Source organism: Pseudorasbora parva, chromosome 12 (assembly GCF_024679245.1).
Source record: "Pseudorasbora parva isolate DD20220531a chromosome 12, ASM2467924v1, whole genome shotgun sequence".
In the NCBI taxonomy this organism is placed as follows: domain Eukaryota; kingdom Metazoa; phylum Chordata; class Actinopteri; order Cypriniformes; family Gobionidae; genus Pseudorasbora; species Pseudorasbora parva.
The window spans coordinates 11,577,038-11,597,419 of NC_090183.1; the positions used below are offsets into that span (position 1 = coordinate 11,577,038).

General features: G+C 38.3%; 1 protein-coding gene across 2 annotated transcripts in view; it reads left to right on the plus strand.

Moving 5' to 3' along the window:
* The first annotated feature begins 274 nt into the window (after positions 1–274).
* The window catches only part of als2b (alsin Rho guanine nucleotide exchange factor ALS2 b), a 32,541-nt gene continuing 12,433 nt past the window's right edge, over positions 275–20,382 (plus strand). Inside the window, exons 1-18 of one of the 2 annotated variants that reach the window (XM_067459085.1) lie at positions 275–414; positions 1,335–1,376; positions 1,506–1,576; positions 1,699–1,847; positions 2,893–3,947; positions 6,391–6,567; positions 7,620–7,767; positions 11,540–11,708; positions 11,892–11,988; positions 12,079–12,156; positions 12,934–13,128; positions 13,306–13,477; positions 14,351–14,540; positions 15,219–15,284; positions 15,796–15,958; positions 16,457–16,588; positions 16,746–16,874; positions 17,069–17,092. In XM_067459085.1, the coding sequence (XP_067315186.1) occupies positions 1,560–1,576; positions 1,699–1,847; positions 2,893–3,947; positions 6,391–6,567; positions 7,620–7,767; positions 11,540–11,708; positions 11,892–11,988; positions 12,079–12,156; positions 12,934–13,128; positions 13,306–13,477; positions 14,351–14,540; positions 15,219–15,284; positions 15,796–15,958; positions 16,457–16,588; positions 16,746–16,874; positions 17,069–17,092 (2,961 nt within the window). In that variant the 5' untranslated portion in view covers positions 275–414; positions 1,335–1,376; positions 1,506–1,559. The remainder of the gene's footprint in view (positions 415–1,334; positions 1,377–1,505; positions 1,577–1,698; positions 1,848–2,892; positions 3,948–6,390; positions 6,568–7,619; positions 7,768–11,539; positions 11,709–11,891; positions 11,989–12,078; positions 12,157–12,933; positions 13,129–13,305; positions 13,478–14,350; positions 14,541–15,218; positions 15,285–15,795; positions 15,959–16,456; positions 16,589–16,745; positions 16,875–17,068; positions 17,093–20,382) is intronic. The other variant, XM_067459086.1, reaches the window with a different exon arrangement.

A 20,382-nucleotide genomic window follows, 5' to 3' on the forward strand; every position in this document is an offset into this window, starting at 1 on the left:
CGTTTTAAACGTTTAGAGAACATCCTACAGCGATCCATTATGAAAACAGTCTACGAAACAAATGACACCTGCAAGAGAAGTATCAATCATATTAATCTACAGTTTTTAATAATATCATTATTAATCAACATGGAATAGTAAAATAAGATAGTTAGCTTACTCAGTAAACCCACTCAGTCTTTCCTCCATCTCTCTACCTGCCCGAGTAGAAAAAAGCGAAAGCGTAAATACTCCATTTGATCTGTCCCTCCTGCTTCTCCGTCCGCTGAACCGCCGCTCAGAACCACAACAACACACCCGATTAAAATAATCATCATGAGCTTCGCTCTGCTATCTGCTGCTTTCATTGCCGGTTATTTTAAGAGCTGACAAGATATATTTTTACCAAAAAGCATTTGCTTCGGACATATTGCGGTAAGAATTAAATAAGCATCATGTATATCAGAGTGATATTAAAGCAGCGAATAAAATGAAGATTGGGAATGTGTCTGTTTTCCAGGGATTGTTGTATTTGTATTATTGTGTATTTGTATGACTGTAGAGTGGTGTAACGTTCTTCCATGAGTTATTTAACACGATCCCCACCTGTCGACGTGAACGTGTCTCTAAATTTGTTGCACTTTGATCTTATCAGATATTCCAAGTTTCATATTAGATTATCATATGGATCATTGTTTTTTTAGAATATTGCTTTCTTATTTCTTCATTTCATGTCATTTTTTTTCATGACCACATAAACCTGCTTGACAGCATGTGCTGTAATTAGAACTCAGAATAGGAGTTGTTAATATTAATTTTAGACAGTATCCCAGATCTGTTGTGTGTTTGTCAATTCAGCTGATGATTTCATCACAGCTCTACGTCATCTTTGTCCCTGATCTGTGTGTGTACACATGTGTTTGTTTACACTGTTAGTCTTTAATATGAGTATTTGCTTTACACATGATCTGGACTTCAAAATATACTTATTTTACAATCAAAAAGAACCAAGTACAGAAATGCTTACAATAATCTTACTCTTGTAACTGTATTGCCTTTTTACTATTTTACTAATCATCACAACTTATCATTAGAACGCTTAAAAAGTCACTTGCATACTCATTAAAAAAATTAAATGTGGACATTTCATTACCATGAGAATGATACTTTAAAACGTTTTAGCAGGCTCAATTTTTGTGAAATTAAATTCACATTTAGAACACAGCTTATTTAGGTATATGGCTTTGAATTTTAGTCTAAACTATTTTGTAAAATATTTATTTTGTATAGAATAAAAATTTACAGCAAGCAAACTTTAATATAACTTTTTTTTACACTTACATATTTTTTTAGAGCTGGTTTCACTTCTGCAATAATCTGCTGATTATCTTCAAAAGGTCTGTATTCCAAAGCATTCATGAATTACAAGCCTTTAATCTATGCTCCTAAGGGGGTTTAAACAAACAAGTTGTTGTCAAACCTTTTGTCGGCATTCTGAAATCATATGTCGCTCTGTTCTCTCACAGGACAATCATCCGTGGTGACAAACGCAACAGCTGTGAAATGGGGATAGTTTAGAGATGGAAAAACAGATAAGGTGAGTGTGTTCAAAGACAGACTGCCAGCAGGGTTGGACAGTGCAGCGTTTGTATATTTCATTGTGCTTTTTTCTTGAAATCGCCAACTTCTCTAAAAGTATGTGCATCACTGTGTTTGTAGTTCTGGTGAGGAGAACGGCTCTGGGGAGAGGGGTCTGCTCCACACGTGGAGGGGATATTCCTACAGCACCACACCAGAGAGGGTGCTGCTCTCCCGGCCCGTGCTGCAGGCTGCCCTGGGAGCTAGACATGGTGTTCTGCTAGTAGAGGGTAATACATTTATTATTCACACTAGAACAAGACACAGATACACATGCAAATTTGCCTGGGAAGCACTGTAGATGCAAAGCACTAATGTTTGATGAGCTTTTTCGACCACTATTTATTGATGCTATTATGTTATACATTTTGTGTGCATGTCATCTGTGAATGTTGTTGCAAATAATATTTTATCAAAATATAATAACATAGCCTTTAAAAGTCATAAGAGGTCTTGGTTATGGTAGCACAGTAATTTAACAAGATAGGTCTCCCAAAATAAAAATACTGTCATTGTTTACTCACCCTCACCCCATGTCAGTCCAAACCTGTTTAACATTATTTATTCTACAGAGCACAAAATATATTCTAAAAAAAGTATTTTTGTCCATGCAATGAAAGCCATTGGTTTCCAGTGTTGTTTTAGACCCCATTGACTTTCATTGTGCATGGGTTACACAAAAGAAAATCATACAGGTTTGCATTTTATATTTGAGTGAACTATCCTAAAATGGGAAAAAAGTTAATAATTTGGATACATTAAGTTACTCTTAAGGGTGAATGTGAGCCTTCATGACATGATCAAAATGTACTTCCTTTGTTCATCCAGGAAACTTTACTGTACTTCACTTTAAATCAGTGGTTTTGCAGGCAAAAAAGGTCTGTTGAGTAACAAATAGTGTATTAAGAACAGCTCGCACAGAAAGTCACTTACGAACCAAGCAGCTTTCTCACAGTGAACATGGCGAATTTGCATGACCGATTTGAATCCAGTGCAGAATCTTTCGTCTCAAAATTCACACTCACATGAAATTCTAGAAATGTACAGAATGTGTGGAATCGAATTTCCAGATTGTGTGGATTCTATTGAAATGACTGGATTTTGCCTGCAAAAATTCTCCAAACAAGGGTGAATGTGACCTCACCTTAAGATATTTCCTCTGGTTGAAAACCACCACTTTAATCATAACTTTATTGCTTCTCATATTTTGCAGTACATTTTCATACATCCATTCATTGCAATCCTGATTTTTAATCATTTATGCACTATATTTAGGGGGACAGGTCTACAGTTTTGGTGAGTTGCCTTGGAAACAGAACCAAACATCATCATTAGTGGCTGAGCCCGTTTTGGAATCAGTGCTTAGCGAACAACATGTTGTTTTTGTGGCTGCTGGCTCCGCCCACAGTGGAGTAGTAACCGAGGATGGAGGCGTGCACATGTGGGGCGAAAACGCTCATGGCCAGTGTGGCCTTTCGGGACTCTCCGTTATCCCTAACCCCACCCCTGTGGGCGTGCTTGACTCTGATGCTACACCGCCTCAGACGGTGAAGATTCTGGAGGTGGCGTGTGGTGATCAGCACACTCTGGCTCTTTCAGCCAAGCATGAAGTCTGGGCTTGGGGCAGCGGGTGCCAGTTGGGCCTGAACACTTCAACTTTTCCTGTCTGGAAGCCCCAGAAGGTGGAGTCCCTGGCAGGAAGGCATGTGCTGCAGTTGGCCTGTGGAGCCGCTCACAGCCTGGCTCTGGTGCGAAGTTCTGAGGCTCTGGTCCCTCGGAAACCCCCTCAAGACAAGTGCGGTCAGTGCCATCAGCTGCTGTACACTATGACTGACAAAGAGGACCACGTCATCATCTCCGATGGCCATCACTGTCCACTAGGTGTTGAGCTGGACAACTGCGAGACCAATTCTGCATTAGAGGGAAGCCCAGCACAAATTAAACAAGGCAACAGTTTTCCTACAGAGCTTGCTGCATCCATGTCCACCCAGATCCCAAGATCACCCACTTCCAGCACCAACCCTGAATCTACACTTCTTCCTGAAAGTACATCTGCCTCTGAACATCAAAATCAGGTTCCTGCATCTAGCCAAGATCCTGTAGAACCAACCATAGAAGTCTCGACTGAACCTGAAGCTCCGGTCACAAATGGAGAGGTTTGTGTCGAAGCCTCAGAGTCCTGCCCTGAGCCGGACAGCTGTCGAGCCACAGGAGGGAAGTGCTCCCCGTTCCCCGATGAGCAAGCAGTGAAGGCCTATCTTAAGAGACTTTCTGATCATGCCCTGGCAGAGCACATCCCCAAGACCCCCTGCACGCTTCATTCTGCGCAGGTTAGTTTCTGACACAACAGTAGCTAGGCTTACATGCATTCAAATACTCCATTAGTTGGCTCAATTCACAAAGAAATGCTTTAGGGTGGTGTTGACCTGATATAATTTGGTTCTAATTATATAATATAATATGATGCTTATGTTGACAAGAGCCTGTTTATTTTAATAAGATCTCTATTTATTTACATTTTACTTCTTACGATAGTGCATGTTTATTAACATGTTATAAACTGGTCAGGGAAGAGACGGAAAAAATAAAAGCTCTTCTGACATATTTTTCAGCTTTCCTATTAGGTATGTAATCAGGGCTTTATATCATGGTAGCCTCAGTGACATATCGGTGGCTTTATTCAGTTCTGTGACTCAGATATTGCAAAGTTTAAGGTTTATATAAACAGTATACTTTCAGAATCTGAAATCAGTTTGGACTAGTGCATGTAAACAAACCTAATGTCCAGTAAACAATAAGTTAATAAATTAACACTCTTAGTTGGATTTCTGGAAATCATTTTATTAACCTTTTCACTTAAAATTGTGCATTTGTTTTGAAAAATAGCAGCTAGCTGTATAGAATGCATAGGGTTAAATGCACCAGTAACTGGCCTGTATTGAAAGGGTGATGAATTGAGAACTCAACTTTCCCTTGAGCGTTTGATATACCGTATAAAAGGTCATTGTAATATAACAATATCCTCTAAGTTTCAGAGCTGAAAACTTCCTTGTTAGTAAAAGAAAAGCACTGTCACAGGCTGGAGAATCTCTTATTTGTTGGTTCATTGCAATTCGGGATCAGAACAGATCAGATTGAATATGTTATGGGTCAGGGGGCTCGCAAAGCCTGACGTCCCAGGGCTATGTGTTTTTCAGACCAAAACGTAGGCACGTCGGCAGGCCGGTGAATCTTAAAGTACTTCAGTGCTGGGATGATGAATCTATTTACACTGGGTCATTAATGTAGTAGAAATGTGAAATTATTTTTGAATTTGGTGCTTTCTAGACTGAGAAAAGACAGAAAATGTATTTTTGTCTCATGGGGATGAATGACAACAATTCCCAGAATGCTTCGCTGCCCCGTGAGGCCATTCCCAAAGCCACCGCTAGTGGATTACAGTGACTGAGTTAGAGAACAGACACTACAATTAAATACTGAACGTGTCTGTTCAATATAATGATGGAGTCGCCGCCTGAGTCTCACAGCACTAACTCAGATTAGGAGTCAGATTACATTTAACGTCATAAATGAGCTGATGAGCTCTCGTGATGAGAGCTGAGGTAATCGCGACCACATTCGCGGCATACATTCACAACGCGTGTTCAGTCTGGCGTGTTTTCAGTTCATGCCTTTGGAAGCTTAACTTTCATAGAAATTAATTTGAGAAGTTAAAAGACTTACTTTGCTCTTTGTCTCAGCATAGTTCAGTTTCCATGAATGCCTGAGGCTGCAGCTGCGAGCTGAGTGCTGTCAGTATAATCTCCCATCCCCCATGCGCGGGTGTAAAACATGAGGAAATAGCTCCCTCTGCTGGCTGTAATCTTTAGCCTTTGGCCAAACATTCCTCCTATGATGCAAATATCGTCAATTTGCGTCATTGGAGGAATTTTTCCAGAAATCAAATGCATAAATCTCTTGTCTCAGGGGGATATGAGAGGGGAAAGCACAATCATTTGAATATACTCCAGGGTTTCTGCTGATACAAAGCCATATGCTAATCGCTGAAGTAACCCTTTAAATAGTAAAATAACATTCATTTCTTGATCTGCGTTGTTTATGTTCACTCTCTTGACTTGATATTTGAAGAGCGCACGCCCGCTTATGTGTGTGTGTGTGTGTGTGCGCTTCACGCTTATATTCACCGATGGGGCGGGCCAAGGAATACAAAAATAAATAAATCACGGGCGGCATACATGAGAGAGAAATCATTGTGTTTGTTTGAGAAATATGTTTTGAGAGCCCTGTCAGAGAATTATATTAATTTCAAAACAATACTGACAAGTGATCTGACAAATGGAATTCTTCTCCAATCCTAGTTGTTGGCGTTTACTTCCAAGTCTCCAGTGCTGCACGCCCATCAAACCCCAGTGTTCAGGAGAGAGCTTCAAAACCAGTGTAAAAAATAGCCTATCACTTATTAGTTATGATGCGTTTGAATGTAAAAAACACAAATGTCATTAGTTTACCTCAGACAACAGTATAATTTTTTTAAAAAAAAAGCCAGTCCATGACACCTTTAATATAAATCTAGTACTGTTTTGCTAAATACATTAAAAATAAACACCAACAACTAAAATCTCTCATTTTAAATGTTAGAAGTGACTTTGGGCATTACAACATTATAGCGTAGAGAATAAGTGAGGCAGAAGTCATCTAGATGTAAACATGAAAAAGAAGGGGAAATTGTGCAGTCAGAACTCTCACATCCTTCTCATATCTGTCCTATCACAGCTCCCTAGTGACCCTGCTGATCCTTTCACCTCTGACCCCTTGATCCCGGTCGCCCAGTCTGTGACTCCAATGGGCTCTGCGTTGAACAACTTAATGGTGTCCTGTGCCTCTGCAGTGGGGGAACGTGTAGTATCAACATATGAAGCTCTCTCTTTGAGAAAAGTCATTGGTTACTGGGTAAGTGTATTTTCCAGTTTTTATACTGTACATTGACATGCCATAATCACGCTCTTTAAACATTAAAGGAAGTGTATGTAAGATTGTGGCCAAAACTGGTACTACAATCACTTTCAAATGACTGTAGAGCAGTGTGTCCCCTCTCCCCCTCTTCCCCCTGACTCAAGGTTGCCAGATAAGATCCAGCAGGAACGTTTGTAGCTGCTGTGGTAACTAGAGCAGAGCTGGCAACTCGGATGCTGAAACACTACTGACTTTGTGATTGGTCGATAGATGGAGGGTGGAGCTTCAGGCCAAAACACAACATGTCAACATCAACATCAGTTGAGGGCTGCAACAACAACTTTTAAAGGGATACTTCAACGCTTTTTCCATATTAAACTGTTATTCCCTCAACTAAAACAAGTTGATACATACCTCTCTCGTCTCAGTGCGTGCTCTTAATCGCTCTGACGCACGGTGATGATCTGATAGCATTTAGCTTAGCCCACTGAGCTCAGTTCATTCACTATGGTACCAAACAGAGATCAAGTTAGAAGCGACCAAACACCTCCACGTTTTCTCTATTTAAATACAGTTACACGAATAGTTGAACTACCAAGTATGGTGACATAAAATAAAACGTGGCGCTTTTCTAAGCGGATTAAAAAGGAGAACTATAATGTATGGCGGGATAGCACTTCTGAGAGTACTTCGACTCGGCGCAGTAAAAAGTCACGCCTGAAAAATCCTCCCTCACATCTCCCCCTCACTCTCTCATTTCTGTCAATAGGGGGGATTTTAATATGAAAAAGCGGTGAAGTAACCCTTTAAATGACAATATCCTGGCCGGACTACTGTTGTCAGTGATATAAGTATTTGAAATTAACATGATTTCTTAATGTTTAGTGACACATCAGGGCCATTTTATGATTAATTGAAATGCATTTCTTACATACAGTTCCTTTAAACAATACAGTTTCTATATTATGTTATTTGGCACTTTTATTGGAAAGAAACTGAAAGATGATGATACAGCTATGATTTGTTTGACCAGAGTTGTTGTGCTCCAGGTTCCCGGAGAGGGCCGTGAGCGACTGGAAGAGAGAATCCGTCTGGAGGAGCCCATGCAGGGGAAGAAAAGCTCCAGCCTGGGGGACATCCGAGAGGAGGAGGCGGAGCTCAGCCGTCGCCTGTCCCTGCCTGGCCTGCTTTCTCAGGGTACACACGCTCTCCTTCTCTTACACCAAGTGTTTGGTCTCCGTAAGTCTGCATGGGGATGTGTGTCTACACTTGAGTTTTCATCTGTATCGACTACTGTCGAGCATTTTAAGAAGTTTTGCCTATCTAATCCATCAGCTCATTGCACGCATGGTGTTTCTGCTGCAGAGGCTATGAATAACTAAAAACTCCATTCCTTTTTGTGACAAATTTTATAAATATTTAAAGAAAATGTTCTGCTGAGTGTAGAGGGCGTAACGGGACTGAACCGCTGTTGTGACTTGTGTGAATCAGAGGAGTGATTGCTATGAATGTATTCTTTTATTAGTTGAATGTGAGGTTTAATCATAATCCTGTGCAGGGTGTTAAGACTTAGTACATTCAGTTCAAAGTAAAACCCTGCAAAACAACTTTTGAATGCGTACTGTAATGTGTTTTTTAATGGCATAGCTTGTATTGCCATGGCTCTTAAAATTTCTGCCGGCGGCACATGTGGAAAGGTTTCCCATATATTGCTGTTGCCATGGTTACAGACAATGCAGAATTTGAGGTGACGGTGTCGGCATCCTACACAACAACTGAAGGTACTTATGTGTAGTTGTAGTTGTAAAAAGCGAAAAGTGTAAACTTCTAGTTTAGACTAGAAGTCGATTTATTAGTGAATCTCACAGAAATACATTTTAGCTAAAAAAAAAAATCAAGCACATGTTTTTGTAATTTACATTATTCTTTGGGGATTTTATAGTATTTACAAATATAGGAATTAAAAAAATACTCTAATATAATTTTTTTTTTTATTGATATCAAAATACTGAGTAAATTATAGGCAGTATGACAATTTCTTGATATGTAATGAAATATATACACTATCATTCTAAAATCTGTGGTTAGTTAGTTAGTTTTTTTTAAAGAAATTAAAACTTCATAACATTAAGCAGTACAACTGATTTCCATATTGATAATAAAGAGAAGAAATGTTTCACTAAATCAGCATATTAGAATGATTTCTGAAGGATCATGTGACACTGAAGACTAGAGTAATGATGCTCAAAATTCAGCTTTGCAATAAAATGTATAAAATACATTTCAAAATATATTAAAGATAGAAAACAGTTATTGTCATTTGGAATAATTTTTAACAATATACTGTTTAATTTTAATTAAAAAAATAAATAAATTCAGGTTCGGTAATTATAAAGACTTCTTAAAAAAGACTATTTTTGAAACGTATGATGATAAAAAAAAATTGTTGAGAATTTTCACATTGAATTTGGGTGAAAATGTGCACAATTTTCCTAAAAATGTGGTAATGCAGAAAAACGTTGCTTACATTTTTTGTTGTTGTAATAATTGGACCCACTTTTTTATTAGGTGTCCTTTACTACTATGTACAAACATTTTAATGAATAATTTGATACAATGCGCTTATTGTGTACATACATGTTTTTACATTTGACTTACATTTTAAAAAATACCTGCATGTAATCACATCTGTAATAATTTTCTGTAGTTACATTTATAATTACACAGTTGACACTTTTCTTACACCTAACCCTACTCTTAAACTGACCCACACCACCACAGCTGTCCCTAACTTTACACGTATCAGCAAAAGTGATTTGCAATACAATAAAAACACAATAGGTACATTGCACTTACTTTTTGATGTAAGTACATAGTAGTTAAGGCCACCTAATATAAAGTGGGACCATCATTTTTTAAAGTCATGTTGTTGTGCGATTCAACTTTAGCATGAAGTAGACCTACCGATTTTTAGTAGCAAGCAGGTTGTAGATGCATTAAAGGGATAGTTCACCCAAAAAATTATAATTTACTCACTCTCGTTGTTTCAAACCTGTATGAGTTTGTTTGTTTTGCTGAACACAAAATAAGTTATTTGGAAAAATGTTTGTAACAAAGCAGATGGAGCAACTATTCACTACCATAGTATTTTTTTCCTACTATGGTAGTGAATGGTTGCTCTCTCTGCTTGGTTACAAACATTCTTCCAAATTATCTTCTTTTGTGTTCAGCAGAAGAAAGAAACTCATACAGATTTGGAACAACTTGAGGGTTAGTAAATGATGACAATTTTCTTTTTTGGGTGAACTATCCCTTTAACAGTTTGATACACAGGCTAGAGAGGACAATGGCGGGCAGCTACCTGCTACGTACGCATGTTTTCTCGTCTCCACCTGTGTGACAGATGGACCCCAGTGGGCCTGGAACATAACTCCGCATGGCAGCAGTCTGTGTGTGCACCTGGCCATACTGTGTATATATGAGTGTGTGTTTTATAGAGAGGTGAACTGAAGTTGGCCGACTCTGTGGGTCATCGTCTGCGCTGTTAAATGATTCATGTGAATTTTCCCTATGCTCTTTGTTTGTGTTATAGCAGAACTGAACTAATGCATATTCTATGAGGAACAAACTGACATGAGTTGCATTTTCTTTTGATCTGTCGAGTTTGGATGTGTTCAGCCTTTATATACTAAAGGTGTCATGAACTGGCTTTAAAAAAAAAGTTATACTGTTGTCTGAGGTCAAATAATGATGTTTTTGTGGTTTTATACTCATAACTAATAAGTAATAGGCTATTTTCTACTCTGGTTTTGAGGCTCTCTCCAAAACGCTGGGTTCTGATTGGCGTGACGCACTGGAGACTTGGAAGTAAACGCCAACGGCTAGGATTGGATAATATTTGCATATTTAATCAGCTGAAGCTCCCCTGTCAGTTCACATGACGGAGGGGAGAGAGTGAGGGAGAAGCGGCAGCCAGAATGATTATCTCGATCACAGGGCTTGGAAACGTCTTAATCAAACAAACACAATGATTTATTTCACATTGACCCGCGATTGATTGGACTACTATTTTTATATTACACATAGCACGCAAGATCGGACAATTTAAACGCGAAGCGCGCACATACATACATGTGCGTGCGCACGCCGCCCTTCAGATGTCAACTCGAGAGAGACTGAGAGAGAATAGCAGAACAAGAACGGAATATAATGAGATTCATCGGCCTGCGGGCTTTGCGAGCCCTGGCCCATACGTGTCCAGCGTGCTAAAGCTAGCTCTGTTAGACACGTACACATAGGCAAAACGGTCTATAACAATGCAATACTATTACATATAAATACATGTTTTACTCACATAAGTGTGTTGCACCGTTCTTGTCGGATCCAAATCCAGCATCGACCGGAGATTTGTTTACAAACGATTCCGCAGTGAACTGAAGTGAACATGTCTTCCCCACATGAGCTGGAACTTCATTAAAAACTTCATTTATTAAAGTTCAACCAAACATTCCTAATATTAGGATCAGAAGGAAGCTTATGCAGCGACTGTGTTCTTCCACAACCAGGAATAGTGCAATATCTTAATCATTCTCAGCATGTATTGTTGTTGACTAGCTTGGACAAGTCCTCCATGAGTCGGTGGGCGGGGCTACTGGATTAGACGTGCTGTAGAGGTGTGTTTCGTCGCGCACTGACGTCAGTATGAAGCACAGGTCCGTTTGCTGAGCCTGGTGTCTATAAAGGTTTTCTTTGACTAACAAGGAAGTTTTCAGCTCTGAAACTTAGAGGATATTCTTATATAACCATGACCTTTTATATATCAAAAGCTCAAGGAAAAGTTGATTCCTCAATTCATCACCTCTTTAATGTTCCACATTTTCAGAGTGTGAACATTAATATATAAAGATATTAATTCCAGAATGTGTTTTGTTGTTTATTCTCTCTCTCTCTCTCGGTCCTACTCTCTCAGTGTCACCTCGTCTTTTGCGGCGAACAAGCCGCCCCCGTGCGCGGGCCGTCCCGCTCATTCCAGGAGGCATTCCTGAGGCCGATGCCCACCTGCCTTCGTTGCAGACAGAAGTGTGGAGCTGGGGCCGAGGCCAGGAAGGGCAGCTTGGACACGGTGACCTCCTTCCCAGGTCAGAGTCTTCCCATTAGCAGGGAGGCACAAGGAGCTCCAGTCTTCCCTAACACCTCCCAAATTACATAAGATTCCAGTGCTTTAAAATATAATGTGCTCTGCCAAAATGAGGACAGCCTCATTAGCAGCATCACAGAGGAACCTAATGTAGCGATTTGATCGGATTTCTCTTTCTTTCTAGATCGCAGCCCGTCTGTGTAAAGAGTCTGAATGGTAAAGAGGTGTTGAGAGTGGCTGCAGGTGCGCATCACTCTCTCGGCCTGACCGCCCAATCACAGGTGACACACTTCACGTGCCTATCTGTGGCTTTTCTCTTGAACGGTGAGTCTGTATTAGAGTAATCCTCCTGTAATGTGTGTGTATGGCAGGTGTTCTCCTGGGGCTGCAACACTTCTGGGCAGCTGGGACACATGGAATCTCCCACCACCTTCCCTCACTTAACCAAGGTATATGCACATAAAACTGAAAATTATCACACTAGGGAGAATACAATTTTGAAATGAATCAAAAGGTTTATTTTTTATAATACTTACGTTAAATATACGTTAAATGTTTTTCCACACTAATGTTCAAAAGTGTTTGAACGACAGTAAAACTTTTATTTAGCAAGGATACATTACATTTATCAAAACTGAAAATAAAGATATTAATTAAATAACACTTTTTTCCAGCAAAATTCTGTTCTTTTGATCTTTCTATTTATTAAATAATATTATAATAATATAATAATATTGCCCTGAAACTATGGCAAGGTTAGAAACTCTTGACACTTGTGCACACCTCAGCAATGTGAGTCTTTAGTCTTTTGGATGTATCTTGTTCAGCTCCCCAATTCAGTGGTCAGAACACTGCCAAGGGTGCACACAAACATTAAATACCTAACAACTCCCACAATGCACTTTAAAAACCAGTGAGCATCAGCTGTTCAGTTAAACCGTTAAAAATGGAGGATGCGTGCATATTTCATGAGGGCACTGTATTATATAACATCTAAAAGATGCATGATAAACAAAACCATTCATACAGGTAGGATATTGTTCCTAATGTTATTTATATACAAATGATGTCTTAATGCAAAATTACACAATCATCTAATAGTAAATTGAGTCATTAGTGTTTCAATGTTTAGTGGACAAAGGCCCTTGCTAGAATCCAAATTTGCGTTGACAGCATACTGACTCATGACTTGTTTGCTTTGTTTGTACTCTTTTGTCTTTGTGCAGCTGTCAGATGGGATTCGCGTGTGGGATATCGGGGCGGGGCAACAACACACTCTCTTATTGGCTGATGGAGACTGTATGCAGCCAATCCTGTACTACAGTGGGCAGCAGGTGAAAGAGGTGGCAGAGCAAACGGAGGAAGCGAAGCAGACTGGAGAGTACACACAGCAACCGGTGCTGCTGCCCTTTTGTATGAATGTGAGCAAGCCTTTGTCATCATCATCATCATCATCACTTCGAATTGCTATTGTATATAATAAACTGTATTTTCGGATTACGATGTTTAGAATTCTGTACATTGATGATGTGTTATTACAGTTATTTACATAACTCATTAATATTTTTGTTGTGTGTGTGTGTGTGTGTGTGTGGTAGCTGGGCTATGTAAGCAGTGTGTGTGCAGGTGGACGGACATGTGCAGCACTGACTGATCGTAATGTAATGGGTTTTATTGCCAGTCTGCATGAGCTGGCGGCTGCGGAGAGGAAATACTACTGCAAACTCAGCAATGTCAAGAGTCTTCTGCTTCAACCATTGCTCAGACTGGGTATGACTGTGTGTGTGTGTGTGTGTGTGTGTGTGTGTGTGTGTGTGTGTGTGTGTGTGTGTGTGTGTGTGTGTGTGTGTGTGTGTGTGTGTGTGTGTGTGTGTGTGTGTGTGTGTGTGAGTGCGTGTGCGCTGTGTGTGTGTGCGCTGTGTGTGCGTGTGCGCGTAAGCGTGTGCGTGTGCGTGTGCGTGTGTGTGTGTGTGTGTGTGTGTGTGTGTGTGTGTGTGTGTGTGTGTGTGTGTGTGTGTGTGTGTGTGAGTGAGCTATAGAGTGTAGCCCTGTACAAACTGTACAATTATGGTCTAATTCAGTGGAAGTGAAATGACTGAAATAATTTACAATCCCTTGATGTATGTAACAAGGTTATTATTGTTAACTGAATTTAAAATAATATATAAAATGTACTTGAAATGAAATAAATGCTAACTAAAATTTTATTCCAGCTAGTTATCAAGGCAACATTCTTATTTTCTTTAAAGTTGAAGTACTTAAATAACTGAGACTGAATAAACTAATACTAAATATATTCTAATATTACTGTATATAAATATATATTAATAATAAATACTCTTTAGACATAATTCAAAAAATGCATGAATACAATTCAATTATAAAATACAATTAATTTAAAAAAATTACAAAATTTTTACTATTAGTATTATCAATTATACTAAACTAACACCTGTATGCGAAAGTATATCTGATATAGTATAATATTATACATAAAATTGGAAATATTTATGTCTTCAGAATGATTAGAAATATTGCTAAAATTTTAGAAATAAAGCTCAAAACAAGAAATGTCTGTCTTGTGTGTCTGATTAATTATTTGGGATGTTTAGGTCTAATGGTTTTTTTAATCATCTTTTTAAGATTCTCTAAGCTCCACCCTCGGTCAGTCCACTGCAGGGCTGCTGCAAAATCTGATTGGACGATTGAGTCGGCTGTCTCAGCTCACGGGTCAAAACTCGGCCTCTCTAACCTCGTTCCTGCAGCGTTCACGTGATATCCGAGGTCTTGTTATTCTTGACGACGCACATCTGTTCCTGGACACATATTCAGAGCAAGTATACAGCACACACACAACTCGGAACAACACCTGAAGGCATGAAGTGGTTACCTCAGTGTCTGGAAAAAGAGTTGTTGGCTGTTGTCTGTTACCCCATGCTCATTATTAAGGACATTAAATACAGGATTTAAATTTCTCTTTAAAGTGTACAGTAGATGCGTCACAACCATCAACATATTTAACATATTATCAGACATGTTTAAGCAATGCCTCTTCAGTTTTGATCAGTTTGGTTCGCCACTGGAAAGAGCCTGAGCACAAGACACGTGTTGAGTGCCGTCTGACCAGATAATCTTGAAATCAGATTACTGTAACCTGCTGAGTTCCTGAGTTTCAGCTACAGAGCTCTACTGAATTAACTACTAATTCAAAAGAAACACATTTAGGCATCAAACAGATTTAATACTTCTTATATGATGAATCATTTAAAAACGTCTTTTAAAGGGCTAGTTCACCCAAAAGTAAATAGCATAATAAGGGCATTTTAAATAAAAGTCATGGGAAGCTCTGCTTTCAATACATTTATTCCATTAACTAGAAATGACTCTTTCTGTCTGCAATCTCTCTATACAGTTCTGTAATAACAAATGATTGTAAAAGTCATGGGAAGCTCAAGTCAGCTCATTCTCCTAGCTGTAATAATGTCCTTGTCTTTCTTATTGTGTCGTGCAGGTACTGTTCTGCAGTGAGTGATTTCTTAGTCATGGGAGGGTTTCTTGTCCTCGCCAAACCTTGCCAGTAAGTAGTATATGTGTGTAATTTACATTTACATTTACATTTAATCATTTAGCAGACGCTTTTATCCAAAGCGACTTACAAAAAAGGGTAGAGCAATAGAAGCAACGAAACAAACAAAGCCAACAACCTGTAAGAGCTGTAAGAAATCTCAATTAATTAGCACAGTACACAACTGTGTTTTTTTTTTTTTTTTTTTTTTTTTTTTTTTTTTTTATAGCCAGCTACAACAAATACTCACGTACGGAAAATACAGAACACTGGATTTGGATAGCTAAGATAACAACCCATTAGGACTAAGGCTGATGCCCCAACTGTTGTCGTTAATGCGGATTCAGTGGCCCAATGGGTTGGTTCCTGTCCTGTGTAATGTCCTGTCCTGCAAAATTCTAGATATGTGAAATATATATATCGCAGATGAGAATTATTTGCAGATGCTGAAGTTTACATAATTATAGGTTTGAATTATATTAACATTATATTTAGAATCTGTCTGTTTGACTTTTTTTTAAAGTGACGTGTTCGGCAAAGGGGCAGAGGTTGTTCAGAAGTTGTCTGAATGTTCTGAAGAGGGTTTGCCCTTAGCGGATGTTCTGGCACATCTCTTTTACCTGCCCACAAAGCACCTGCATGAATATGGACGACTGCTGCTGAAACTGGCTACCTGCTATGAGGTGGTGGGTACCTACTAGAAACACAGTAACACTTCTTTTTTTTTTAACCATTTCATCAAAAAACACAAAGTGCCTATTAAAATTATTCATCCCCTTTGACACAGCTTTATTGTTACAGCATTAAAGCATAATTTTGTAATATAAAAGGACACTATTGTTTTGCTAGCTCTGATTGGTCTTCAAAGACAACTAATACAATAGTGGTCTAAGAAATACTTGTTAGAACTTTTTAACCAAATTAACTGCAAATAAAAGTGTGTGTATGTGTGTGTGTGTGTGTGTGTGTGTGTGTGTGTGTGTGTGTGTGTGTGTGTGTGTGTGTGTGTGTGTGTGTGTGTGTGTTTCCAAACATTTGACCCGTACTGTACATGTTTTTTACTTGTACAGAGAGTCTGATTTTAAATGTGTTCATATATACCAAATGATGACCTGAACCAACCTGGAAAAAAGAAGTTATAATAAAATCTCATAAAAAATCTCACTTCTGTCTTTGTGTGACAGAGTTCTGTGGATTATCAGAAGCTGCAGGATGCCTGCTCAAAATATGAATCCATGGCTCTTCATCTGAAGAGGAGGAGGAAAGAAGCTGAGTGCACGCTCCACTTCTGGAAGAGCTTTCCTGGAAAGATGACCGTGAGTCTTGCTGTATTTTACCTCTCAAGTGTCAGTCAGCTTAATGCACACCAGACAGCCAGGTGTTCTTCCTGCGAGAGGTAGAGAGAGAGAGAGAGAGAGACGAAATATGTGGACGAAGTTGGGCTGTTAATTTCGATTTGACCTCATTTCTCAGGACTCTCTTCGTAAACCATCTCGTCGGCTGATCTGTGAGAGCAGTAATAAGGCATTGACTCTTCAGAACTCAGGACGTTTTTCCGTCAACTGGTTCATCCTGTTCAACGATGCGCTTGTTCACGCACAGGTTTGCCTCTTTATATATACGTTTCACCGCCATTTCAGTTTCGTTTCTGTTTTATCTCTGCCTTTTCTGTTGGTCTCATCCTTCTTTCCTTACTCAATGCTTTCACTTCTTTTTTTATATTCGCTTATAGGGCCAGACTAACAATCTGTTTCCATTGACTGATGTTTTAGTGATGTTTATCTTTGTTTTGGTAGGGCATGGTCCCCTATAAGAGTCTTGTAAGTATGGGCTGTATGAATGAAGAGTTTCCTCCATAGCATACTGTCCCCTAGTGCCCAAGGATGCACCCTACAGCTGTAGTGTTTAGTCCATGCTTCTTTTAAAGGAATATTATCAGTTAAATACAACTTTTATTTAATGCTTGAGGCATCCAATTAATGCAAAAAATACTTTTGACTCAGCCTACAGAAAAAAAGTGCAAGTATGTGAATGCAAATCAGTTATTTTTTTATATTTTGGTTTAATTTTAGTTAGTACGAGTAACTTTGTCGTGTTTTTGTCATTTCTAACTACTCACATTTTCTCAAATGTGTCCTGTTTTAGTTATTTAAGTACATGAAGTTAATCTAAATTAAAAGGAGAAATGTTTTTATATATAATATTTTTTTCTTGTTGATATGTGTACTTACATTATCCTAAATGTTAAAAACAATTATGTTTAAATCCAGAGAAATCTGCTATTTTACTCGTTGTTGCCCGTCAATGATGTCATATCCGCACAAACCTAGATTGCCATAGAAACACCGAAGACGCTTTAATAAAACAGAATAAAAAAAACAGAAAACCAATCATTGTTATATAGCGCAACATGGTTCGTCTTATCGTTTGAATCGCTTGTTTTCTTGATTCAATGCAAGTAACGTTTTTACCATGCCTCAGAGACAACACTATTTTTTTTGTAGCACAATTAGAGAGAGAGCTTTCTTCATTATATACATTATATTTTAAAATGAATTGCATGTCATTTAGCACCAGTAATTTAATCCTGTTTTTATTAATATGATATTCAATATCGATTTAGAGTTCTGCAAAGTGCATTAAGTGTCTCATAGTCATATCAGCCAACGAGCGAACGCACAGAGTAGCGTCATAACATAACTTTCACTCAAATGTATTTATTATGATTGTTTTAACCATGTAACAGCACTGCGTTCCCCTACACACGCAATGAAAAGAGCGGAAGCGTTCGACTGCAGCATAAACATAATAAAAGCTCAGAGAAAAGCTTGTGTTTCGCGCAGGTCAATCTCATTAGTATTCGCTCCCAAAGGCTCTCGGCTTGCCCTGCTTCATACCACTCCTTTTGCAACAATGTTGCTGTTTTATATGTAATTTTTTTTTGTTGTGCTGGTAAATCTCTCCATAGGCTTCTATTTGAAGTATATTACTGTACAAACTGATAGATGAGTCAAAACGATTTTCTGTGGCCACAGATGCTGTCCGGAAAACTTAATTTGTATTTAACTAAATATTCCTTTAAAGAGAATGCAAACAATTATAATAAATGATGTATATTTGTAATAGAGTTCAAATTGAAACTGTAGTTCTGACAGAAATTCCTGTAGTGCTTACACTGTACCTTGTCCAAAATGTCTCGTTTGTGTGTTCTAAAACTCTAGTAAGATGACAGTACATCTGGTTGGGTACATTCCAAGGCTTCCTGCTTGCAAACCCTTTGTTAAAGATATGTTATAGCACTTAATCATAAATGTACCTGTATCTGATTGTAATTCAGGGGCATGTTGTACTGGATGGTTTTATGTTAAACAGTAGTGGTTCTGTTTAATGCTGAGTCTCGTCTTAGTGAATGTATCAGTGAGTATTTGACAAATTTAAATATTTTTCTTCCTGTCCCCCCTCCCCTTCCCCCCATCCCCCCCAACACCCCGTACAGTGTATATATGTGTATGTTTGTCCTTTTTTCCGCATTATCCCTTTCCATCCTAAAATATCAAAAATCTTGACTAGAAAAAAGACCAATATGTTCAGTATTTTACATTTCAAAACACTACATAGTTAAGTCAACAACTTACAACAACTGTAAACCAATTGACAGTTGGTTTATGCTTGAGATGCGCGTATGTTAAGTTAATTAACAGATGTTGTATGCCTCACACATTTCATTATCCTGTGGGCAAAGTACACTGAATCAAAATATCAGTTTACCAGATACAGTTTTGCTTGACACTTGTAAACAAACCCTATGAAATCTGATATATTAATTTACATTTCCTTACTTTTTTGCCTAAATAAATTAAAAGGCTAATTTAAAGGCTATATGTGAATTTAGGCATTCAGATTACGGTCATTGTGTTTAAAAAAAAAGAAGAAGAAATTAATACTTACTTTCAGCAAAGATGCATTCAGTTAATTTTGTAAAGACATTTACATTGTTGAAAAAAATAATTTGCAAATGTTATATTCTTTTGAAATGTTCTATTCATCAAAGAATCTTGAAAACAAATGTAGCATGGCTTTCACAAAAATATTCCACAACTGTTTTCAACTGTGATAATAAGAAATTAATCGTGTGCACCAAAACAGCATATTAGAACAATTTCTGAAGGATCATGTGATACTGACGACTGGAGTAATGATGCTGAAAAAAACAGTTTTGCCATCACAGGAGTAAATTACATTTTAAAATACGATACAATGAAAACCTTATTTTAAATTGCAATAATATTTCACAGCATTACATTTTTCCTTTTATTTTTGATCAAACAAATGCAGCCTTGATGAGACTTAAAAACAAAAATCTGGTAAACGTTATAGTGTTTTACAAATTCTTTGAGTGAGGAAAAGGTGATCTAAATAAAAAAACAGGAGAATGCATGTAATTAAATATCATATATTAAATATCATAAACATATATATATACACACTATATTGCCAAAAGTTTTGGGATGCCTGCCTTTACATGCACATGTACTTTAATGACATCCCATTGTACTTAATCTTTTGGGTTCAATATGGAGTTGGCCCACCCTTTGCAGCTATAACAGCTTCAACTGTTCTGGGAAGGCTTTCCACAGGGTTTAGGAGTGTGTTTATGGGAATTATTGACCTTTCTTCTAGAAGCACATTTGTGGCACTGATGTTGGAGGAGAAGTCCTGGCTCACAGTCTCCACTCTAATTCATCCCAAAGATGTTTTATCAGGTTGAGGTCAGGACAGGCCAGTGAAGTCCCTCCACACCAAACTCGCTCACCCATGTCTTTATGGACCTTGCTTTGTGCTGTGATGTGCAGTCATGTTGAAACAGGAAGGGGCCAAACTGTTCCCACAATGTTGGGATGATAAAATTGTCTGAAATGTATTGTTATGCTGAAGCATTAAGAGTTCCTTTCACTGGAACTAAGGGGCCAAGCCAAATCCCTGAAAAACAACTGTGATGGAAATATTTGATATAATAGCCTCAGAGTTGTAAAAGGGTTATTTAACATGACACTACAGAAAAACACACACTAAGGATGTTCAGGTCAAAGACCACCTAAAAAGGTGCTTA